Source organism: Pseudopipra pipra, chromosome 28 (genome assembly GCF_036250125.1).
Source record: "Pseudopipra pipra isolate bDixPip1 chromosome 28, bDixPip1.hap1, whole genome shotgun sequence".
Classification (NCBI taxonomy): Eukaryota; Metazoa; Chordata; class Aves; order Passeriformes; family Pipridae; genus Pseudopipra; species Pseudopipra pipra.
In genome coordinates, this window is record NC_087576.1 from 4725681 (window position 1) to 4750932 (window position 25252).

The 25252-nt window shown below is 49.4% G+C and overlaps 2 protein-coding genes and 1 long non-coding RNA gene across 7 annotated transcripts in view; 1 reads left to right on the plus strand and 2 right to left on the minus strand.

Moving 5' to 3' along the window:
* Window positions 1–900: 900 nt before the first annotated feature.
* Window positions 901–13940, minus strand: NFU1 (NFU1 iron-sulfur cluster scaffold). 2 transcript variants are annotated; one of them, XM_064637792.1, is made up of 8 exons: window positions 13834–13940; window positions 11596–11702; window positions 8825–8960; window positions 6442–6508; window positions 5530–5644; window positions 4081–4144; window positions 1860–2034; window positions 901–1124 (listed from the first exon to the last, which is right to left on the minus strand). In XM_064637792.1, the coding sequence occupies exons 1-8, from the start codon at window positions 13878–13880 to the stop codon at window positions 1077–1079; spliced, it is 759 nt and encodes a 252-aa protein (XP_064493862.1). In that variant the 5' UTR covers window positions 13881–13940; the 3' UTR covers window positions 901–1076. The 2 variants fall into 2 exon arrangements, with proteins under 2 accessions (XP_064493862.1, XP_064493863.1); XM_064637793.1 differs by lacking the exon at window positions 13834–13940 and adding an exon at window positions 12746–12780.
* LOC135403626 (uncharacterized) lies at window positions 13890–24117 on the plus strand. The gene is made up of 2 exons (XR_010425444.1): window positions 13890–14085; window positions 15623–24117. It is a non-coding gene; the product is annotated as an uncharacterized LOC135403626 (long non-coding RNA).
* The window catches only part of AAK1 (AP2 associated kinase 1), an 84185-nt gene continuing 76124 nt past the window's right edge, over window positions 17192–25252 (minus strand). For all 4 annotated transcript variants that reach the window (XM_064637718.1, XM_064637717.1, XM_064637716.1 and 1 more), the window contains one exon: window positions 17192–22895. In XM_064637718.1, coding sequence (XP_064493788.1) covers window positions 21763–22895 — 1133 coding nt within the window. In that variant the 3' untranslated portion in view covers window positions 17192–21762. The remainder of the gene's footprint in view (window positions 22896–25252) is intronic.

A 25252-nucleotide genomic window follows, 5' to 3' on the forward strand; every position in this document is an offset into this window, starting at 1 on the left:
TCAAATCCTTGCACGCAGGGAGCACGAGCACAGGCCAAACAATGACCACCAACTCAGCCCGGTGGGGCAGCACAAAGCAGAAACAGTATTTCCACTCCCAAAGCCCTGCTGGAGCCAGGCACCAGGAAAAAATCCTTCCCACACACACGAGTAAACACAACTACTCCTCGCAAAGCCCCATTTATGTCTTTCAGTGTCAGAACAACAAATATTTCCCTTCCCCTGCTCTCTCAGATGGAAGGTGTTGGCTCTGCCACGTCCCCCTCCCGCAGCAGCCGGGGCAGCCAAGTTCCTCCCGGCCCTGCCGGAGAACAAACAGGATCCAGCAGGAGCAAACAGTCCTTCTCCTGCCATCCAAATGCAATCCGTGCCCTCAAGCACCCACTTTCCTCTGCAAGGTGGAGAATTACGGCCTCCAGAAGTTTTTGCATGTTTAAACAGACCGCTAATGGTGGCTGAACGATTCTACTTCTAAATAGGCTAATTAGCCTCTCTACTTCCTGAAGCTGACAGGATCATCTTCTTCTAACATTTACTTTAAAAGATATGATTTCTGTAACAAACAATTCACATCTTTTGTTGGGTTTTTTTGCTGTTTGCACAGTGGCAATGAGCAATCAGGTAACATGAAAAATTGACAGGAATCAAAAGCTTTTTAAAAAGACTTGATAAAATTAACATTCCTGATTCCCCAGTTACAGAGCAAGGGCAGAGTCCTGCCAGGCCCATGGAGGTTTAGGGGAATAAACATCTATTTCTATTGCACAGTCACAAAACTTGACTTCTGCCTTCTCTTTTTTCACTCTTGAATTATCTGTATGAACCAACAAAGAGAGACCTCACCGTTTTTCAAGCCCAACATTTCTTTCTTAAGACATAGCATAACAGAGAGCAAAAGGATTGTTTTTAATGGAGGGCATTTAATAAATTAGTGGACAAGCTGCTTACACTGATGACACACTTTCCCAGGGAAGTGCAACTATGTTTCTGAAAAGGCGGATTGGGTTGTTTCTCAGCACAAAGATGGTTTACACACACCAGGATGTAAAGGTGTGTTTGGCCACAGATGATGCAACTCAAGTAGAATTTGCTTCTTTCTCCACGTCATCGTCGTCGTCAACAACCTGAAATCAAATCCAGAAGTGGTTTAGGTAAACAGTTTAAACTCTCAGCCCTGCAGGATTTATTACATCAAAGCCCTGCTGGGCCTGAGAAGAACAGCAGTTATCCCACAGCCCAAACGACAACAGGCATGCGAAGCATGTGAGAAAAACCTGCAACCCAAAATGCCACAGGAAACGTGGCTGAAATAATGGAAGCTGGTCAAGTTACCACAAAAGCCAGGAAAGCAATCACTACAGGTATCAGATATTTCATGAGAAAGCAAAAGAATCTGAGTTCCAGGGGACAGAAGCCTGTTGCTTTTTATCACGTAAAGTCAGCAAAGCACACGGGTAACTGAAAACTGCCCAGGTCTGGGCTCCTCAGCAGAAGAGGGACATGGGCATTTTGGAGAGAGTCCAGCAAGGGCTCACCTCCCTCAGGCTGCTGCCAGCACCATCAACAGCTCTGCCATGAGGCACAGGCTGCTCAGGGGCAGCCTGGCACCCTCCAGCACCAGGTCCTTGGCTGCCACGCTGCTCCCCAGCCAGGCAGCCCAGCATGGGGGCTTGGACAGGATTTTGCAGTGTTCCATATCCTCTGCCAACATACAGGTCCTGACTTGGAAACCCTGACTTGGAAACCCACATCTCTCCATCCCGTTCTTTCCCTGACCTGCCAACCTGTGCAGGCTGGAAAGGGACAAAGCCCTCCTTTTGCACTGAAAAGAAACCAGCTCTGACCCCTGCCCAACCCACCTGCTCCACGCCTTCCACCTCGGGGATGTAGAACTGCAGCATGTTCTGGATCCCGTTCTTCAGGGTGATGATGGAGCTGGGACAGCTGGTGCACGAGCCCTGCAGCTTCAGCTGCACAATGCCATCCTCAAAGCCTTTATAAATCACATCACCACCATCCTCCTGCACCGTCGGCCTGGTGGGACACGAGACTCAATCCACAGCAAGTACACCTGAAATATGGATCCTTCCAGAAACCTTCAGGAAAGCCAAATTTAACACACACAAAATACAGAGTAACTGCAGCCCTCTTTCTCTACAACCACATGGTTCAAATTTCCAACACCTCCTACTTTGCTGGGCTCTCTCATGTTGACAGAAACTGTTTTTCCATAGGACATTGAGCAAAATACTTTTGCAATGAAAGCAGCAGTGTATGAAGGAATCACTGACATTTATGGGGAGAGGGTAAACAAACACCTTGGAGCAGAGCTGGATCCAACCTGCTCCGACACACGGGGCTGCCCGAAGGCCCTCCCCACGTGCAGGAACTGCCCAGTTATTGCCAGCACTGCTGGGGTGTGTCCTACCATGGGGTGCATGTGCAGCTGGCACCTGTGATAAGGAGTCCTGAAGTCCTTCCATAAATAAATATGCAGTTCTCCACAATTCACTGAGGACAGAAAATAACTGCAACTATAAAAGCTTAATCCTGCTCAGGGGTGAAGGAGCCAGCCCTGATAAGCTCCCCCCAGTGCCATTAGCATTTCTGCAGCCTGCTCTCCCTCTGCCAGCCACAAATGCCCAGCATTGTAGCTGGGTCCCCATAGCAACATTTTTCCAGACCAAGCTAAAACCATCAAGTTACTCTAACAGAAGCTCTTTATACTGATTTCCAAAATAACTCTTTGAGAACTACAGTCCTAAGAGAAAAATCCGTCAACCTGACACATTTATTAACTCACCACAGCAAATTATCTCCGTTCCAGAAAGCCAAAGACCACGATTAAAAATTCCATTTTTCTTATTTGAATTAACTTTAACACACTACAGGACCTTTCAGATTGACATTCCCTCCATCCTGCACCTTCTGACAACTTCTGTGCATGTATTTTTGATTGACTGAACAATAAATGCTCTGTGTGTACCCTGGTTTATATATAACCTCTGTCCACTACCCTGCTATGAAATGAAGGAAGATACTTCACTGCTGATATTCTCATCAACAGCTTCTTGGTCCACCAAGGGGTACAGGGGGAAGGAAATGAAAGAAAGAAAAAGGTAGGAAAACCAGAAATTTGGGCAGAAATTCTGTGCCTGTTGCAGAAGGGCACTGGGAAATCAGGGAGTGACATATCACAGGGAGCTCAACCCCCCAGGCACCCAGCACGGGCAGGGCCTCCTGGATGTCACTGTCACAGCTTTACACAACATCATCCTGCTTTCAGTGCTTGGGACATACGCTTGGGAAAAATGTTCCAGCTTTTTTCTATTTTTCTTCCTCTGTCAGGAAAACTAACCATTTGTCAGCTCTGAGATAACTGAATTTTTAAGTAAAGTGATATCACTTTAAATGCAGCATCTAAGAAAAAAAACAAAAAGGCCCAAGTTCATCATAATTTCCACAATTTTGACCCACAAACAAGTTTCTGGTTCCTGCAGTCTGTGAGCTGGGGAAGATGTCACCATCAGATACCACAGCTCCACAAACACATCTCCTCCTCTACGTAAAATGTCAAGTTGCTTATTCCTTTCAGTTCCTTTGGAAGGCAATTAATGAGCACAAAAATAGCCTTCAGGTAAACAACAAGATCCAGAGCCACTCTTGAGACTTCATTAGTTACCACCAGTTTGTAAATTCAAGCTGTGTTAAAGCACCAATAAAATCACAACAGAATGGAGGGACAAAATCCACTGAAGCCCAGAGAGAGAGGGAAACCCACTAGTAAATACTCCTTCAGATTATGATAGGAGAGTAGAAACTACTTTCGGATACTTGGAAGGGAAGGACGAGAAAAAAGTAAGAACAGATATTAAAACAGAGAAAAAAAGAAGTGCCTCTAACAGCAAATATTGTGTAGTTTTCATCATTTCAACTGCATCCTCAGCTGGGCCAGCTCTGCCCTTTAACCCCCCCAGGGGCTGAGCCAGGAAATCACACACCCCAAGGAAAATCCCACTGCTTCCTAAACAAATCCAACCCCAACACTGACTCACTGATCCAACAAGGTTCCCTGTTTACCTTATCCTTGTATCCAGCAGCTCCTTAATCATCAGCACAACTTCATCATCTTCTTCGGAAGCAGCTTGGGGAGAGAAAGATGTGCAAGTCAGGACCTGGAGAGAATTCCAGTGGGATTCTAACCCTGGATATCCACGGATTCCAGCAGGATTCTAACCCTGGATATCCACAGATTCCAGTAGGATTCTAACCCTGGATATCCATGGATTCCAGGAGGATGCTAACCCTGGATATCCATGGATTCCAGGAGGATGCTAACCCTGGATATCCATGGATTCCAGGAGGATGCTAACTCTGGATATCCATGGATTCCAGGAGGATGCTAACCCTGGATATCCACAGATTCCAGTAGGATTCTAACCCTGGATATCCATGGATTCCAGTAGGATTCTAACCCTGGATATCCACGGATTCCAGTAGGATGCTAACCCTGGATATCCACGGATTCCAGCAGGATGCTAACCCTGGATATCCACGGTGGCAGAATGAAGCAGCAGAAAACACTGCTGAGATGCCTGAGACTGAAAGGCAGAAATCTCATTTCAGAGTATCTTTTCCTGCATTATCCTTATTTGCATCCCAGGCTTTTGCTGGCAAAACCCAGCTGGTTCAGAGTTCTCAAGAGGCAAAGGTCTTGGCAGAGAGCAGCAGTTCCACTTTTTAAAGGAAGCAACAAGTAACATTCCATAGGGATGCAAGGGTTAAGGCAGGGTCCTCGGAAGGAAGGCTTTAGCAAGCTAAAAAATTCAGCAGGAGAATTATGCACATGTTAGGGTTTAGCAGCTCTGGATGCAATCTAAGCTCAGTGTTAGACTCATAGAAGCATTTCTGAGAGAACCTTTTCAATAAAATAAAGGCTATGTTAATATTAAAATTAAATTCAGATGTAACAGAGAGCAATTCAATTGCCATAATTTTCCTTAAAACACTGAAAAAAACTTTAAGTTGGTAAGCTGCAAATGAGAAAATAAAAGGCAGAATAGTACCCTTGAGTTAAATTGTCAGTTACTCTGTTACTTTCTATTACAGTTTGGAAAAGACCTCTTACTATTTTTCATTCATTTAAGACCACAAACCTATCATTAAGGCACTGTCATTAAGCCTGGGCACTCCTTTTTCTATTTAAGGTGCCCATATAAAAAGGACAGGCAGCAACCCCCCAGGGCTTTCTAAACTCTGCCTCAGGACTTGTAAACACATCTCCCCTCCTGGGGAGCACCAGCACAGGGCCCAGGTGCCAGGGCAGCCAGCTCAGCACAGCCCTGGGATGTCACACACAGCACAGTTGTGGTCCTGGCTGAACAGCTCCTTCACACAGGCTGCTAATTCCACTGGAGAGGGTTTAAATTTAAATTCCAATTCTCTTGCTTGCTCTCCTGAGGCTCTTCTGCACGTCACAGAAGCTGAACCCAAAGGCAGCCCCCGGCCTCTTGCCCAAGTTTCATTTACCTGTATCTGTCCTGGGTGCCTCATCAGTGACCACAGGCAAACCAGAGGCAAAGAAATCCATTATAGCTGCATAAATATCTGGTTTCAGTAAGTTCCAATCCAGGTCTTCACTCTCCTATGGGAATTAAAAGGAAAAAAAAAAAAAGGAACAGTAAAAAGAAAGTATGAATACCTGCCTCCTAATAGTAATAAGTTACACAAAGATTCTTCTTACATTACAAATACCCTCATGGGCTCACATGTTTACACATGGATTTGATTTCACGGTTTTGTTAAGCCCAGCTTTGCCAAAGAAGTTTAGTAAGAGTCGATTTATCACAGTCTACAGTCCCCTTGTTTGCAAGCCAAGTGCTATTAGAATATTAGCTAAAAAGGTGTGAAAGTCTCCTAAATACATTATTTGACAGATATTTCTACCAAACTGTTTCAGAGACCTAAGATTATCAAATTCTCACTCCCTGAATTGCCCTGTGTTCTTCACAGTCAGAGCCTGCCCAGTTCCTAAGGAACTCCTTATCTCTCTGACAGGAGCTCCACACCTTGAGCAAACACCCCAGGACCTGCAAGGTTCCCCTCCTGGTCCTGTGCCATCGGGAAGCATTCCACAGGTCAGCCAGCCAACTTCCACCAGGAAGCATTCCACAGGTCAGCCAGCCAACTTCCAAGCTGACCATGAGCACAGGGCCTCAGTCAGTCCAGTGCTGACCATTCCCAAGATCAAAGAATCCACAGCTTCCCTGGGAAGCCTGTCCCAGTGCTTAGCCACACGTTGCAATGATTTATCTTCTTTGCATCAAAGGCAATTCCCTTTAGTCACTTGTGGCCATTGCCTCTGGAACTTCCACTTGCCTGTCCCAGGGCCTGGCTGGATCAGCTCAGCTTTCAGCACAGCTGAGCCTCTGCTCTGCTTACCTTGGTGATTGTGATGAAGTCTGGTCCAAAGAAAACACTTTTAACTCCTTCAATCCTGAATAACTGTCTGTTCAGGAAACAACAACAACAAAAACATGGCAAAAATGCACCCACATTTCAGGCAAACTCAAGATTTATATAATCTGTCACAGAAGTTCTAGAATACACTTCTAGACAAAAATAAGCACTAAACCCAGAGCCATTAAGAGAAACTCCAGTTACCTCCCCCATGGCAGAGCCCAGAGTAAAACCCAGCACACCTTACAGGGCTTCCCACAAGACATGTGAGACTCTGGGGCAAAATTATATTCTGTGTATTACAAGCTATTTGTTCAGCATCAAAACCAGGAGGCACCTGTTGTTTCAGGCAGGACTAGTGCAAAGACAAGGGAAATTCCTTAAAGTGATCTGAAGTCACTGAGCTCAATAAAAACTGCCACTAAATACAAGGGTTAGTGCTGAGCAGCTTTAACACACCAGCTCACCTTGGGAGGCATCTTCAGTATTTTCAGTCATTACCAAGGCAAGGAAAAAGGGCATTTAATAAAGGCATAAGACTCATGGTAAACTGCCTGGGGTGGCCCCTATAGAACCCAACATCCAGGTGGTGAATGAGCACGCAAGAACTTACATGATAGGAAAGAGCATATTTTGGACAATGGTTTAAGTACAAAAATGAAAATGAGAATATATAACCCAATATTCATAAATGCTTAATGAAAACCCAACAAATTCATCCACAGAAAAAATAAAAAAAAATTAAAACCAGGATGCACTTGGAGGTCAATACAGCACAAGGCTGTATTTTTGCAATTATGGGGGAAAAAGATAAGATATTCTCCTGAAAGACTGCAAAACATCAAAAATGCAATAAATGAAGGAATTGGAAATCTTATCACAAAAGTACATGTGATGGAAAATGACAAAAGAGATTTCAGAATACCCCCCTGAAAGAATCTCTTCACATGGGACAGTTGCACTGGGTGTTTGCAGCACTAAACCAACTGCATTCTGAAGTTACTTAAACCATGAAATTGTGCAAGTGCACCAAACCATCTGAGATCAATTAGAGAATTCTCTCCCCTCCCTCCCCTTCAGGAAGTGTTTATTAATTATTTGGAAAATTAATATTCCCTTTTAAAATAAATGAGTATTCCCTTTACAAAAAACATAATCTGGGCTTTAACAATACACAGAGCAGACGATTCTTCCCATGAACCTGCACAATACCCACCCCCAAGCTGCCACAAGATGCATTCCAGCACATAAATAATCTCTGATTAAAATGTCTATTTGCAAATACACGACAACAAAAAGCCACTTTCTGACAGTTGATTACATTCTGCAACCTGATGCACTTTGGCACAGTGAGATCCTACAGCTGCAGCCCTCTGCAGACATGGGGATGTCCTCAGAAACCTTTCACACTGGATTTATGATTTTAAGTCACGGAGCTTTGCTTGCAAAGATCCTCCTTGCTCTCAAACAACCCTGCAAGAGACAGAGCTGCAGCTCCTGGAGGCAAAGCCACGTCCAACAGCTCCTGCTTTTGCCCACAATCCTTCCAATCTACAAAAAGATGCCTTAAACTGGTGACGTACTGTGGCATTTCTGGATCTCCCCCCCACACTGAAGCCCCTCCACCCAGAGAACAGAGTTTATTTTCAGAGACTGATGTGAAAGCATTGACACACATGCCCAGTCGATGCTTCCAAATATTCCCAGAGACTTGTGAGGGTGCTCCAAACCCCTTCTGTACCAAGGTGATATAAACAAAGTCTGTGCTCAGTGGTTCTTACTCCAGATTATGCATTTTGGTACTGAAAGTTGCACTCCCAGGAGCTGTTACAGACCCAGCCCAAAAGAGGGGGCAAACCTGGCCTTCCCTGAAGTGGAGCATAAACCTTCTGAAGTTCAGGGCAGCCCCAACACCTGCCAAGGGGAGCTACTGCATTTATTTCATGGTATCTGGGGACTGTTCACTGCCTGTTTCCCAGCTCTGAAAAGTTACATGATTTCCAAGTAACTCCTTGAATTCAGAGTGCTCTGATGAGAACGAATTTGTGAAACTGGGGCCAGAGGTCTCGCTGGTGATGCAGCAACTGCTCACAAACACTGATTTATAACATCTTTCAATCCAGTTGCATAAACTGGTGCCTTCTGCCATGACAGAGCTGAGGGGAGGACACACATACACAGAACTTCAGCAACACCAAGCCCCAGCTGCAATCTTAAGCACAAGTAAAGCAGCATTAAAAACTCAAATCCAACCAAGCTGCTTCTAAAGAGGAGCAGAATGATCAGCAGTTGTGCTTAAAAGCATCAGTTGTAGGCACAGAGCCCATACCAGCCCCCAAGCCCACCAGGATGTGTTCAGCAATACCTTGCTAAAGGTGAGCAAAACGCTGCAGCTGGTGTGGAAAACTCCATCGTCCTCGACTCCAGCACCTCCCTCCCTGGAATAAACTTCAGGCTATTTGGATTTGGTGTGTCCTGAGTCTGAATAAACATGCCTCTCACTGGAAATACAAAAACAAAGGAGAAAAATAATATCATCAAACCTAAGGAGCTTCAGTGAAAAGTCAAGGCCTGCTGGATCCCTCTGCTCCAGCAACAGCAGCCTGGGCAGCCACGGGGCTCCAACACCACCACGGGCTCCAGGGAAGCCTCCAGACCCACAGGAACACTGGAAAACACAGGCAGGTCATCTCACAGGAAAACCTGTGTTACATGGAACCTTGTCTTTGCATCGAGCTGCACGAGGCCAGGGCCAGCCTGACCTTCTGCTGAGGGCCCAGAGCTGCACCCTGCAGGTCTCTGCTGCCTTGGCTTTTTTTATTTTATGATCCTCAAACACCATTTAATCCCCTTTCCAGATTGAAGCAGAATCAGTTTTGCTAACTCTCTCTTGAAGATGCACATGAGTTATGGGGTTTGGGTTTTATCTCATTTTTCAGCACTATAGAAAAGAAAAACCAGTGTAACAAGAGTTACGGTGAAGTAGACCCAGCTTAGATTTTCCACAGGGTAAAAAATTACTGTGAGCCATCACTTACCCTCCCAAAACTGAACTGACCAAGCAATTTACAATAAACTATTTACCATTCACTGGCAAAGTTCTTTTAAAGATACATTTTTACTGAAGTTCCTTTTTCAACTGTCTGTCTCACTGGAAGAGTGTAAAAAACCCTGATTTTAACTAAAATTTAACACTCTACATTTGATGGTGTACATTTAATAGTATTTTTCTGTAGGCATGTCCATGTAGCACATGCCTGATGTCCCACTGAAGGTGAACATCAGTTAGGGAGTCTCTCTCTCATATTCTAGTTCTTCTCCCTACTCCCTGCACACCCAATAACACAGTGAGATACAAACATGCAGGAAAGAAAAAAAGTGCATTTTAAACCAAAAAAATCTTCAAGAGCTAATATTTATAAATCATATTTGAGAAACAACCTCACATAAATTTAAAAAACACACACTAGAAGGATTTAAAGCAGTAAAAAGAGCTGACATTTTCATTTTTCTAAAGTGCCATTTTGCTCATGACTCCCTGGCATTGAATGGCAAATCACACTGTTTATAAATTGCCAAATTGTTGCTTCATGTGTCTGTCATGGTGACAATCCCTGTGACTCAAACATACACAATGGTAAATACGCACACACTCCATTTTCTCTATTTTTTTAAAAGAAAAAAAAACAAACTTAGGAGGGAAACAGTTTTAAGATGAAAAGAATACTCCTGATAGAGCAAGCAACTAGATTATCCATGGGGACAGAAGAACTACCCATCTTCCAGATCCAGCTGGCATCCAAATCCCATCTGGCATAACCCAGACATGTAAATTTGAGTCCCCTCTCCCTGTGTTTTGGAAGCAGAGGGACACTGACAGCCACTGGACGCTGCTCATCCAGGTGTGGTCCAACACCCCAACCACAGCCAGCCGGATCAGCCCTCCCAGCAGGTGTCCAGGAGGGCAGGCTCTGTGTTCTAAGTGTGCTCTGCAGTGAAGAGCTGCTTTCCTAAGAGCAGCTTTGTCAATCATTACCCAGCCTGGGGAGCTCCTTGCCCAGCTGAGAGGAACTCCCTGGGATTTGTTACTCACAGGTTGGTAACTGGCTGGGTTTGCCTCTGACATCTGTTCTCTGGAGCCTCTGCAGAGCTCTGGGAGTACCTGCTTGTTATCCTGTTCTCCAGGTGAGGGAACAAACCAAGCTGAGACAGCCTTTACCAGGACACGGGCAGGAACAGGTCAAACACTAAGTCTACTTATGAGAAACAGGTAAAACACCAAGTGTACTCACCAATCTGCCTGTTGTTAGAACTGAAAGAGAGAAAACAGTGCTGCAGCAGCTAAGATTGGACTCTCTGAAACCAAAATTAAAGAGCCTTCTGCCTGAGCAGACTCATTTAAATAATATTTCCATCTGTGACTAATTCCATGCAACAGCACCTGCAGAATCTTTATGTCTCTAAACTCCTCAGGCAGCTGCAAAAACATAGTTTTTTGTGGCACAAGTTTCACAGGTATTTTATATTTTTCTTCCTTTCCTGAGCTTTGCAGCCTACCAAAAAAATGGCAGGTACAACAAACTCATCCTCAAACATGGCTTTTTCAGGGTAACACCAAATTGCAGATGTAATATTACTGGAGAATCCAGCTAATGCACCACAGATGGATGCACGGTCAAGAGGTGGAAATTAAAATAAAGAAAATATTGCAGCTCTGAGAATGAAAAGCTTTGCTTTCAGCCTTCCCACGTTCTGGGGGAAGGACAGTCAGCAACGTCACCTGGCAGAGTCAGCAGCTGCAGCAGGACAGAAGGCAGCACAAAGTCTTTCCCAACGGACACATTTACACCAATATAGAAAATAAATTCAGAAGTGCAGCAAAGCCCAAATAATGTTCTGCACTAACAAAGTCTTGGCAGCTGAATGGTATAGAAAAACACATATAACCAGCACACAGTGAGCCTCCACATCTCCCCGAGCCCCAGATGTCCAGATGCACCAGCACTGCCTTAAAACCCACCCAGGAGCTGTCACCACACTCGGGTTTCAGAATGAACAGCAAACTTCCAGCACTACCAAAAGACACAGAAACTCAGACCCTGCTCATCTGTTCCTTTTTAAGTGGCACTGACTTACCTGCACGATGCCACACTGCAGATGGAAGAGATGGTTTCTTTTGCAGAAGTTGGTGGAAAGGCTGTCGAGTTGTCCAATTATGATCTTTTAACAGCATCTGACAGAACCTAAAGAAAAATAACTTTACTAAGGATTTCCAAATCCCACGTCTGCACTGCCCCACTGAAAGGGTATTCCACATGCTTTTAGCAACCCCAGGGCTCTCCAAGACACACCTGCCTTAAACCTCTCAGGTAATGCAGCAAGTTTGAGGCTGGATCACAGAACATCCCTTTTTTCCCTTTTCAGTGCTGCCTCTCTCTCATAACAAAACAGACACAACTCTCTAATTTTAGCCACCAAAAAATTAACCCACACTCCTTCAGTCACTAAAACCAGGCAGATCACCTTACTTACCTATCACAGAAGGGGATAATCACCCAGAGGGGGCCTCTGGTCTTCCTTTTAACAGTCCTGAGCACCTGAAAATCTCCCTTGGACTAAAAACCTAAATTTCAGAAGATTCCAGATAGCTGAGATCAATCCAACCCCAAGCACCCTAGAATTTACTCCTGTGCTCTATGGGTTTAGCTGGTCACACCTAAGGGTCTTAGGCATGTAGAGAAGAGTCTGCATGACTCTTAGAAGGTACAAGACAGGCTAAAAAGGTAACTCAGTAGCTGGTCTTACACAAACAATTCTCATAAGGAAAAAATACCAAGACAGCACTTGGGTAAAAGATATAAAAACTCTACTAGGAACAAGCCATACCTCAACCCCTGTCCACCTCTCTGTATTTATTCCCTATGGGGAATAAATAAATTCAGTATATTCCTGTACAAATACTGTCCCAGAATTAAACCAGACCAGTTAAAATGAGGCCCTGCTCCCTACTGGCCACGTAACTTGTGCTAGCAGTGAGAACAGGGATGGATGAAGGTAAAAGGGGAAGAGCAGATAGGAAAAAACCTGAAAACATTAAGAGGAAAACAAGTGGAGTGGTGGAATAACAACAGGCCTCACTTTCACCTGCTTACACACCTGATTTCTGTAACTGTGTGCACAGCCAACAGCACCCAGGTGTCTGAGAGCAAACTGAATGTCAGAAAATGAAACCAAAACCCACCTCGTGTCACAGATGAATTACTACATACTGAGGAGCAATTATTACCTGGCTTCTCTCCCCCTCATCAGGCACAGATGAGGGGAAAGCAGGTAAACTACATAAACACCATCTGCAGGGGCTGTTGTCAGAGGAGGCTGGTTCTCTTGGGGGTCATAAACCCAAACACAAGCACTGCAAGAGGCCCAGATTCCTCAAACATGGAACAGGAAAGAAGCTCTGCCTCCTGACACTGCTGCAAGTGAGGGAGACATGAACACAGGAAAGGTCTAAATCGTGTTATTTGCTTATTTTTGTGCTCTTTGAAGCAGAGAGACCGCAACAGGGTGGGTGAGGAAGGTCGCTCAAGAGAAAAGTTCTCTTTTCTCCCTTTAGCTTTGGGCAATAATGATTACATCCCATTTCGGTGCTCAGCACAGGGCAGCTGTGCCCAGCACTACAGGGTCCTCTGAATTCCCCCTTATTGCTTGATCCCTAGCAACTCGGGAGGAATTCCCTCTCATTTCAAGGCCGGAAGGATACAGATGTGAGGGGGTTAAATGCTCTTCATTGCGTGATCCTGAGCACACGGGGGGGGGAGGAATTACTCCTTCTACCGTGGTCCTGAGCACATGTGTGGGAATTACCCCTCACTGCGGGGTTCTGAGCGGGTGTGTGTGGAATGGAATTACTCCTCACTGGAGGGTCCTGAGGTGGGAATGACCCCTCAGACACGGCGCCCCCGGGGGCGCAAGGCTGAGCCCCCTCAGCACCTAACCAACTAGTCAGGGGAACTAACGCCTTGCTGCTGGAAAGGACCTAGGGGAGAGAAACAGTCCCTCCCCGCCCATCTGGAGGAACAGGAACAAACTTCACCGCCGTCCGCCCGGCTGGGGCGGGGAAGGGAAGGGGAAGAGCGAGGAGCGCGGCACCGCTCGCTGCGACACGGCCCTAACCCTGACCCTGACCCGCGAGAGGGGACCCCTGCGGAAAACAGCTCCGTGAGAGAGCCGTGCCGGGGCAGCGGGAGCCCCGCGGCCAGCACCCACCGCTGGAACCCCGCGGCCAGCACCCACCGCTGGAACCCCGCGGCCAGCACCCACCGCCGGGGCCCCGCGGTCAGCGCCCACCGCTGGAACCCCGCGGTCAGCACCTACCGCCGGGCCGGCGCCGCCGCCGCGCTCAGCCGCCGCACCGCCGCCATCTTGGGCCGCTCCGGCCGCGCCCGCCATGGCCCGCACGCGGCGGCGCCCCCTGGCGGCGGCGGGCGGCAATGGCGGCGCCTGAGGGGCCGGGGCAGGGCCGGGAGCCCGGGAATGGCGGCGGCGTTCGGGGTGAGAGGAACCCGAGCCCACCGAGCCCGACCGCTCCCCCAGCACCGCCAAGGCCACCCTAACCCGTGTCCCAAGGTGCCACAGCCACACGCGTATTAAATCCTCCCAGAGACGGGGACTCCACCACTGCCCTGGGCAGCTGTGCCGGGGCTGGACCGCCCTTTCCATGAAGGAATGTTCCCAATGTCCAACCTGACCCTCCCCTGGCACAGCTTGAGGCCGTTTCCCCTCATCCCGTCCCTTGTTCCCTGCGAACAGAGCCCGACACCCCCATCCCCCCCCCCGGCTCCCCCTCCTGTCTCTCTTGCAGAGAGCAAGAATCATAGAATCATAGAATCAACCGGGTTGGAAAAGACCTCTGAGATCAAGTGCAACCCTTGATCCAACCCCGCCGTGGTTACCACACCATGGCACTGATGCCACATCCAGTCTCACCTCCCTGGGCAGCCCATTCCAATGTCTGTTACCCTCTCTGTAAAAACTTTCTTCCTCATATCCAACCTAAACCTGCCCTGGGGCAGCTCCAGGCTGTGCCCTCTTGTCCCACTGCTGGTTCCTGGGAGCAGAGCCCGACCCCCCCCGGCTCCCCCCTCCTGGCAGGGAGTTGCAGAGAGTGAGAAGGTCTCCCTTGAGCCTCCTCCTCTCCAGGCTGAGCCCCCCCAGCTCCCTCAGCCTCTCCTCACAGCACTTGTGCTCCACACCCTTCCCCAGCCTCGTTGCCCTTCTCTGCCCCTGCTCCAGCCCCTCCACATCCTTCCCAAGCTGAGGGCCCAGAGCTGGGCACAGCACTCCAGGGGTGGCCTCCCCAGTGCCCAGGGCAGGGGCACAATCCCTGCCCTGCTCCTGCTGCCACACTATTCCTGAGCCAGGCCAGGCTCCATTGGCCTCTTGCCCCCCTGGGCCCCCCTGGCTCATGTTCAGCTCCCTGTCCATCCCCACTCCCAGCTCCCTTCCTGCCTGGCTGCTCTCCAGCCCCTCTGGCCCAGCCCGTGGGGCTGCCGGGGGTTGTTGTGGCCAAAAGGCAGGACCCGGCCCTTGGCCTGCTTGAACCTCATCCCCTTGGAATCAGCCCATCTCTCCAGCCTGTCCAGGTCCCTCTGCAGAGCTCTCCTGCCCTCCAGCAGATCAACACACCCCCCAACCTGGTGTCATCTGCAAATTTGCTAATGTCCCCCCGAGCCTCCTTTGCTCCAGGCTGAGCCCCCTCAGCTCCCTCAGCTGCTCCTGCTGCTCCAGCCCCTTCCCAGCTCCGTTCCCTTCCCTGGACACGCTCCAGCCCCTCAGTGTCTCTCTTGTTGAGGGCCCAGCCCTGGACACAGCCCTGGAGGTGCCCCAGCAGTGCCAGCACAGGGACGGGCCCTGCCCTGGGGCTGTGACACCCCATGGCTGGGACAGCCCAGGGGCCACTGACCTCCTGCCCCCTGGGCACACCCGGGCTCGTGTTCAGCCTACAGTTGTGTCCTGTCCACAGTCAGCATGTTTGCTAGAAATATAAATACAGAAATATAGACATATAAATAAAAATACGTAAACCCTCCCCCCCCCCAAAAAAACCTTAAAGAACCACCCCCAAGGGTAACAATTATTTCATTAATATTTACTTTTTTCTCAGCCCTGCATAATGTTCCAGGGGGATGAGGCCCCACGTCCTTGTCCCAGCCCTGAAGGAGCAGCACAGTTACCAACAGTGCTCAGAAACAGCCCCTCCAGCCCCCATTTCACCTCCGAGCCCGGTAACACACAAAAAGCCTTTCTTTCCTCCCTCCACTCCCCTCCAGTTCTCACAAGCCATCAAAAATTGCAAATTTTTCCCGGTAACATTCCAGACAGGGTGGCTGCAGAGGGAGTTAAGAGGTAACGCTTTTATTTTGATCCAAATGTATTTGAAGTGGAAGCTCTTGGTGCAGGGGCCAATGCTCTGGGCCCTTGAGCAAGAAGAAAGAAGAGTCTTCCCGGGGAGGAAGGAGACACCTCCACAATGTCAGCAAATTCAAGAGATCCTAGGTCATGTCTGGGCCATGGCTGCATGTCCCTCCCATTGGTCTGATTATAGTCCTGCCCATTTTGGACCAGAAAGTCACTTCCACCGATGATCGCTGCTGCTTCTTGTACAACTGAAACAGCCTAAAAACCCCACAAAGTTCCCTGAACAAAACCTCAGCCTGTTTCAGTCATTCCTCACTGGATCTGCTGTACCTTGGCAGGAGCTGCACTCACAGAACACACGTTTTCCTGGGCTTTGCCAAAACCTTTTCCTGGATCCTGTCATTCTTCCCCCCATGCCCGGCTCGGATGTGGCCGTGGAGCATTCCCCTCCCAGGTGCTCTCTGGGATGGGTTCACTGTGCCCCTCTTCTCCTGCAGCAGCAGCTCCAGGCTTTGCAGGGTTTAAAATCTCTGGGGTGCAAATTTCACAGCTACTTGTATTTATTTTCTTTCCTGAGCATCACAGGCTACCCAAAATGAACATTCAACAAATCAACCTCAAATGTGGCTTTTTCAGGGGAACACTAAATTACAGACAACGTTAATGGAGAATGACATTAATGTGTGTCCATGGATGCATGTTCAAGAGGGGAGAAAATTAAAAAAAGAAAATATGGCAGCTCTGAGAATGAAAAGGCTTCGTTTTCAGCCTTCCCAGGCTCTGCTGTTACCTGGGTGTTACCAGCAGCAGCTGCAGCAGGGCAGAAGGCAGCACAAAGTCTTTCCCAATGGACACATTTACCAAGATGGAAATTAAATTAAGCAAAGTCCACTCTGCAAAGCACTACCAAAGCCCCTTGTAGGTCTTGGCACCTGAATGATCTAGAAAAACCACACATCACCAGCACTCGGAGACTCAACATCTCCCAAGCCCTGGATGTCCAGAGGCACCAGCATTAAACCCTCTGAGGAGCAGCAGCTTTGCAGGGAGAGCTCAGTTGCTCTGTGCTGTTTGCAGCTGCAGCTCTGCCCTGGATGGGAAGGACTCTCTCTGGATATAAAAATTGGATATAAACTGGAATATCCACTGCTTAAAGCAACAAGATCAGTTTGACTTTACAGCTGCCAGATAAAACAGCAGGGCCAGACCCAGTTCAGCATCTTGGTAGAAAAAATTCATTAAAACCCAGATTCTCTGTATCCAGCAAAAATATTTTGCAAGGGGAGGGGATAAGGAATGCACAGAGGAGACAATGTAGTGTCATCAGATAGTATTTTAATAAAATGTACAGAAGTTTACAAGTCAAACATTTCTTCATGATTACCAGAAACAGATGATCCCACCTGGAGTGCAAAACTTGGCCCCACTGATGTGCCAGGCTGAGGTGGCTCCACGGCTGCTCAGGGACCACACAGAGGGGAAACTCTGCTCGTGGGACACGAGTCAGGTTGTGTGTCACAGTCAGGGGCCCACAGACACTCCCAGCTCCCCTTCCCGCTCCACGTGGGAACAAGGGAACTTCCTTCGCTCCTGGACTGGGTGAGGGTGCTCTACCCACTGCACCCTACACCCGAGTGAGTCCCCTGCCCTCCCACCCCATCCCTGGGAGGGATCGGGAACACTGGATCAACATTATCCCTCCAGCTTCACAGGGAGCATTTCTAGGTGTGTGTGAGGGTATTTACCCACCTACAACGGAAACTACAGGCCGTGGCCTATTTTTAGAAACACTAATGCAGCTGTGATCAGGCTTCAGGAATGTGTTTCCCAACTGGACCAAGATTTCACTGTCAGGACACCACTGTAAAAATGCTTTGGAGTCTGTCGGTGTGCTGAAAGGCCTTGATTTAACACCACGAGGAAAACAAACAAACAAACAAAAAACCAACAAAAATTCAACTCCCCAACAGAAGAGTCTTTGGTGGAAGCTGAGTTAAAGTAACCGATTACCACTTTGGAGTGACTGACAGTTCAGCAGCTGAGCAGATCCTGCCCAGTTTGCTGCTGTCCCGCAGAGGATGCTCCGGGATGCGTCACGATGCTCACAGGGGCTCAGCATCACCTCTGTGCTCCAGGCAGGGTGTGCACCCCAGGCTGGGTGTGTGCTGGCTTCAGGAGGCTGAACTGTAAACTTAACACCAGGTGTGACGATGCTGAGCTGGCTGGAGGGAGAGGAGACACGGGGAAAGCCCCTGAAATCCTGCAGAGCCGGGCAGGACACAGGTCCAGGTCCCCCCACGGCGCTGTACCAACGTCATGGCAGTGAGCACAGAGCCAAGCCAACTGCTTGCTCTATTCACACAGAAACTCTGATTAATCACTTTGAAAAGAGACTTGAAGTGCATTCAGGGAGTGAGAACCAAGAACCACTCCCTCTCCCAGCAGGAATCCCAGATTGTCCAAAGATCCCTGCGAAACCCTCCGACCGTGCAGGAGGGCTCAGGGCAGTGAACAGAATTTACTACAGCTTTACTAAAGAGATGAAACCAGTGCTCCTCTTCAGAAAACTGATTTCAAAACACTGCATTGAGGCTGTACTAGTCTTACTTCATTAGGATCACTGGTTGTGTGGCAAATAATTAGCATCATTCTTCCCTGTTTTAACATTACAACAGCAAGCTTCAGAGACTAGAGAAATGAAATTTCCATTTATAACTCATCACACTGAGGCTGCAGCAGTGGCAGTGCAGGATTAGGAGGAACACAGGCTGGAAATGAGAAGGATATCAGAGTAACAGGCCCTGAAATTGAGTCTTATGACCATAACCAAAAGTCCCATTACTTTATGAGCTACATGCAGAGATACAAACGAGCTGCCTCCGCCCTCAGAAGAGATTTAAAACCATTTAAGCACTGGATGTGTCTGGCAGGATTGTGAGCTCTAGGGCACAGTCAGCCTGCAATTTGTGTAAAGTGCTTGAAGGACAAAAAAGCTGCCAAAATGCCAGCTGGAAACTCAGCCTGACCCAACCTAACAGGGCTGGAAATGAGCCCAGACACCCCAGTGTACCTTCCCTTTGAGCACAGAGGGGACAGGCTAATACTCCTCCAGCACCAGCTCCGTGGCACCTGGACGTGGCAAGACCAGAAACTTCACAGAATTATCCAAAAGCAATTTTTCAAGTAAAAATGAAGGGCAGGAAGAACCTGAATGCAGTGAGCAGAGGGAACACCCTGAACCCACCTGGGGTTCAGCAAAGCATCTCCCTGTTCTGCAGGTTCATCCCACACTGCCAAGGCCTGGCCTCCCTTCCAGCAGCTTCTGAGTGAATTTAAGAGCTCGAGGCCAAGTGCAGCCTCCTGGCTCAGTGTGGCTGCGACACAGGTTGGTGTTGGGACAAATCTGGGCCCTCACACTCCCCCTCCTTGAATTCACAGTTTGCTGTCACAGTCGCTCTCAGGGCCTCTCACTGATCCTATCCAGCAACAACCAACTTGGGGATACAGAGATTTAAAACAAAAAAACAAAACCAACCACCTGTTGGGTGTATACTTAAACAGAAAACTAAAAAACAAAACAATAAACAGCCTCAGCTTTGCTGAATAAACATCTCAAGGGAAACCCAGAAACTTCTTTTACAGTACTTCTATTTTCAAGAGGTGGTGATGGAGGACAGAAAGCCCCTAAACCACCACTATGCACCAATATTTATTAGCTGTGAGTGCAGCAGAGCAGGGCAGAAGGTTCCCAGCTCCACACGCTCCAGCTGACCTGTTCACCAGGAACTTGTGCAAGCCAACGTGGCCTCCCTGCTTTCCAGTATTCTCCCTGCCCAGCCCAGGGCTCTCAGACCTCAGCCCAAGCACTTCCCTCTCCCTTCCAGGCAACCCCCGTGTCCAGCAGAACACCTGGCTCATCTCTTGCAACTGGAGATATTTTGGAGGGGATTCAAATTCAGGGAGGGGAAAGGGAACACTGAGCAGTCGGTGATTCCCACTTGCAGATGTTTTGCAGTCCCCTCCCAGCACTCAGGGATTTTCCATCCACCTGTCCATCCATCCCTCCATCCTCCCGCTGTGTGGCTGGGATGAAAGGTGAGCAGCGAGTCTGCCCCAGACTGTGCAATGTCCTCTTTTTTTCAGCCTTCACACACATCTTTTCTGTGCCTCCTGTGTTCCTTTAACACTTATTATTTGGACCTCGGACAGAGCCATGTGCTGGAGGTGGTCTCAGGGTTTTTTCTCTCCAAACTACACCAAAGTCTATTTTCAGCTGCAGCAGCTCCCCAGGGTGTGACTCCAGTGAGTCAGGAGGAGCTACAGCTGATCCTTCCCTCTCTCCAAGGGCCACTACTCGAGGGACACTACTCACAGGACTTGCTCTCTGAGTACAAACACGTCAGCAAGTGGACAGGGAGGAACCTGCTCTGCACACAGCCAGTCCTGACCTCAGAGACCAACCCACGGCTCCAACAATTCCCCTGCAAACGTCCAAAGACCACAAACCCACTCGTGGGAGACCCCCAAACACAAACTGTGTCCTTTACCCTCAGCACAAGGCTCCAGCTTGGACTGGGAGCTTGGACTGGGATCCCACAGAGCCCTGATAACCAGGTCTTTGAGAGCCAGTCCACTCTCACAAGCACCTTTGCAGGCCAGAAACAGCAGATCCAGGGCAACTTCTGCAACCAGGCATTTTGCAAAATAAACATGGGAGGTTCCACTCTCCTCTCTGTCCTCCACTAGTGAGCAGAGCAGGGAGCACAGTCTGCCCTGGGCCTGCCCAGTGCCTGCCCGGGGGATTCTGCCTCTGAACACTCTGGCTGCTCACACAGTAAGTACTTGTCCTTCTCTTTGGGACTGGGATAGAAAACATAATACTAGCGAATGGATTTTGTTGAAATTCATCCTTAATCAACAAGAAAACAAAAGGCAGAATTTACTCTGAGTCGAGCTCTGCCAGTACAAACCCATCTAACAGGACCAAGTCACACCACGTGAGGTACATCAGCACAGCTATGGAGCTGTTTGCATCATAAATTTCCCCCAAAGGTCTATTTTTAATACTGTAAATACACATCTCTCCTTCACCAAGAGCAGATTTCCGGGTCCTACACTTTGGCATAGACCAGACAGGAAATACATGTGTAAAAGTGAAAGCTTTGCCTGATTGTTTGCACAATAATTTGATTTTCCAGCAGCAGGAACAGCCTGATTGCCTCACTGGAGTTCCCAAGACTGAAGGCACTGTGAGTCCTTCCCTGACTGGTGTGGCCCCACCCCAGGCAGCACTGCCACGTGTCCCACCCCAGGGAGAGCAGAGCCACGGCTCTGCTCCCACCACCCTGCACAGCCTGGCCCCAGAGAGCACTGCAGGGTCTGCCTGGGTGGGCACATCACCCCCAACACCCACCCAGAGCCACAGCTGCCACGGCCACACCGCTGCTGAGCAGCAGGAATAGCACTGACGGCAAAGAAGTCACAATAAGCCTTTAACCTGTGAAATCACGTCCTTTCCAGAGCATTAGAAAGTCCTGCTTGACTTGCTCTGTAATTAATAAACCTTTTAATTCATCTTATAATGCATTTCTCTAGCCAGGACCAGAAAATATGGAATACTACTAGTTTGGAAAAGCATCTAAAAAAATAAATGGGGGGAAGACAGTGAGAGGAGGAAGGTGAGAAAGGCTCTGAGGATCCTGAGAGCCAGGCATTGGGACTAACATAACTTAGAACGGTTCCACTACCTATCACTGCAGAGAGAGTTCCGACCAAAAATAATAATTATTTTATACATATATATTGCTATGTCATTCCTTTCGACGCAGAGGTCCGAGGTGCTGTGCGAGGTGTCCCGCAGGAAGCGCAGCCCCAGCCCCCAGCACGTTAAGGCTTCTGCTTCCCCGCTTTGGAGGGGAAGGGCGCCGAGGAGAAGGGATCCGCGCCGGGCAGCTCCGTAGTCCTGGAGGACAGCGGGACCACAGAGACAGAGCCCGCTATGGCCTGCCTGTTGGTCTGAGACACCACTTTGTAAGCAGCTATGGGCTTGGCCTCGAGGCCTGGCCCGTCCTCGGGGCTGTAGTGCCGGGAATACTTGGACAGGGACTGCGGACGGAAAGGCTGGTTCCCCGCGGCGCCCAGCGCGGCGTCCGGGGGCAGCGCGGGGCCTTGGCTCCTCTCCCCAGCCACGTCCCCCTGCTCCGGCAGCCCTCCTTTAGCAGGGACGCTCTCCTGGGCCTCCACAGCTCTCCCGGAGCAGGGATGGAGGCTGCCTGGCTGAGGGAACCCGGCAGGAGGATACTGAGACCTCGCCGAGGCCGCGGCCCCGTGCGCCGCCGAATCCAGGCTGGGGAGCAGCGGGAGAGCTCGGCCATCGCCCCCTTGGCTGAGGAAAACAGGTGCTGGGAACGGCTCCTTATGGGAAGTCAACTCTTCCATGCTTTTCTTCTTAGTGAAAGGGGCTCTCAGAAACACATCTGCTTCTTCTGGATGTCGCAGAGCCACGTTGCCCTTGGAGAGAAAAGGAGCTTTGGTAAAGACATCCCCCTCATCCAGCACTTTCCTGGAGCTTCGGAAAGGAGCCGTGGCAAAAACATCCGGTTCGTTAAAAGCCTCCCCGGTGTGCGACTGGAAGGCTGGGAACAGCATCTCCCCTGCTCTGGACTGGGAGTGAGGATCTCCCTTGGAGGCCTCGTGCCTCTCCCTGGGCACAGGCTGCAGGAACCCTGGGCACAGCTTGCACGTCTCCTCTTCCTCTTCCGAATCCATCAGTAAAGGCCTGGACCCGCTGCAATCCAGAATATCTCCCTCATGGTCTGTGCCCTCTCCTTCACTGCTGTAGAAGGAGCTGTTGCTTGAAGGACCATCTCTGGCTAAATATTCTGACTCCGAGTTGTGCTGCACTTTCACCTCCAGCATCTTGGACTGACCCTTGTACAAAGCGAGTCCGTCACTGCCAGAATCTGCTTTACAGAGCTCAAGAGCTACAGCTGGGAACACGCCTGGATCCCTCTGCAGACCTACAAACACAAGAGAAGAGTGTTACTCAACCAGCTCCACGCCCTTGGTCATCAGTCAGCATGAGAGGTACTTATGACACAAGAACATCACACTGTTCAGATGGAAACCACCACCACGCATGGAAAATGGGCAGGAGAGGGAGGGAAACCAATGGAACTAAAAATGCCAGGAAGGTGTTTACGACACACGAGCTGACACACAACTAACCCAGCCTGGGGACACACAGGCACCACTGCTCAGAGGTGGAGGATGTCTGACACACGCAGGGGGCACACGCAGCACTCTCAGCACCACCCACAGGTCTCCCCTCCCTCCCACCCGCGACGACGACACCACGGCAGAGGGTTCACGTCCCAACGCTGCTGCCCAGAGTGAAGCTCCAGCAGACAGACAAGTTCTGTCACTGCCTGCTGCCCTGCTGGCTGCCCTCTGAGCACAGCCACCGCTTGGCACAGCCTCTGTTCCTGTGAGCCAGCCCACGGATACGTGGAATTACACTCAGGCTTGGAAAATACACAGGAGTGCCCCTCAATCTGCTAAAATAACATGGCCCTTTCAAAGACTGAAGGTCAGCCTACAGCTTTTAGTGAATCCTTGTAACTGCAGCAGCAGCATTTTTAACTACTGCCAGAGAAACCATTTTTAAACATCCATACCCTGACTTTAAATCAAGGATCATGACTACAATGACCTGGCTTGTTTCTGGATTTGATAACAAGACAGTGCAGGGAGAGGCTGCCCTGCCCTTCTCCAGGGTTGGTTTTGCCTCACGACTCACACAGACAGAACAGAAGATCTCTTACCTTCACAGAACTACTGGCAGGTTGGGAGTGTGTCATTGGACTCATGTTAGCAAGAGGACAGGAAAAAATCACATGAAAACTAAGCAGTAGGAATTGCAGGAAGAACGAGGAGGGTGAGGAGGCTGGTTGGTGCCCACGGACAGCAGGGCACTAACCCACACACCCTGCTGTGCCAGAGCAGCCTCCTCACCCAGGGGAAGCTCTGCCCAGGTCAGTCATTCATGTTTGCACACCCATCACAGCCCTCAGGGCACTGCTCCATGAGCCATGGACACACACGGGTTATCCCCTTCTCCAGCACCTCTCACAATTAAAGACACAGCAGGCGTTCATTAGGCATCAAAACTGGTATTTATTGGGAAACTCTTCACTTGGATACATGACACTGCTAAATAAAGACAGTGCAGATATGTGAACATTTGACCAGTTGCTCTACAAAAACACCCTCTGTCTTTCCTGAAGCCTCCGTTGTCGCAGTGGTTTCCCCTGAGATGCCACCCTTGGATCACAGGAACACACGGCCCCAGTGGAGGTGGGTACACACTGCCCAGGTGTTACTGGCACATTCTGGGCACACAGGCTGAGGCAGAGCAAGAGCAGTTGCCACATCACACAAATGCCTCCGAATTCCCCATGAACTACAGATTAAGGAACCAAGGGAAAAAGGCATTTACCATAGAGAACATGATGCCAGTGCAAACCAAGGCCCCCTCTGCACAAGAACAGCACAAACACCCCGCTTGGTCAGTGTTCCCTGCCTGGTTATGTGTGTCAGCAGGTGCCTGTGCCCACGTAAGCCAGGATGTGTGGGACAGAGTCAGAGAGGGTGGCAGGATCTCAGCTCTGCTCAGGGCAGGAGCAGCACAGCTCTGAACGGGAGGCACCGGACGAGAGGCAGAACACTCTAGTTCAGGAAAAATGGCTTTTTCCAATGCTCTCTCTGCCCATCCTAAGGGAGAAGGGCACTGAATGCCCAGAGGCTGTTTTCTCCCTTGCCAAGGCCAATGCAGGAGCTGTAAGTTACTCTGGGAGATAAAACCTAAGTGATGCCTCAGCAGGAGCCATTTCAGTCAGAGCTGCTGGGCAGTACCACAGGGGAAGGGCCCCGGTAATTTGAACACAACAACAATGGGCACAGAGATGGTCAAGTGTTGCCTGAGAGTTTGGGAATTCACTGGCAGGACTGGAGCACCAACTGCACTGCCAGGGTCTGTGTCTCTGATCCTGAACAAGGGAGACCTGGCACTTCCAGACCCCTCCCACTGTAACCCATCTCAGCAGCTTCCTTCCCACATTCCTTGGTTCCCTCAGCTTTTCCTTTGGCAGAAAGCAAAGGAATGGTCCCAGAGGGAGCTATAGCAGCATCCCTACAACAAGGAAGAAAGCACACCAGTGTTTTACCTCAGCAAACTGTGTGTGGCTCAGACACCTTTCACAGCTGCTGATGCCATCTGGTAAAAAAGGCTCTGAGCTAATGCTGGCACTGAGATCACCATCAAACCCAACCCTGCCGTGGGAAGGGCAGGGCAGGGCAGAGAGAACAAGACCAGGCC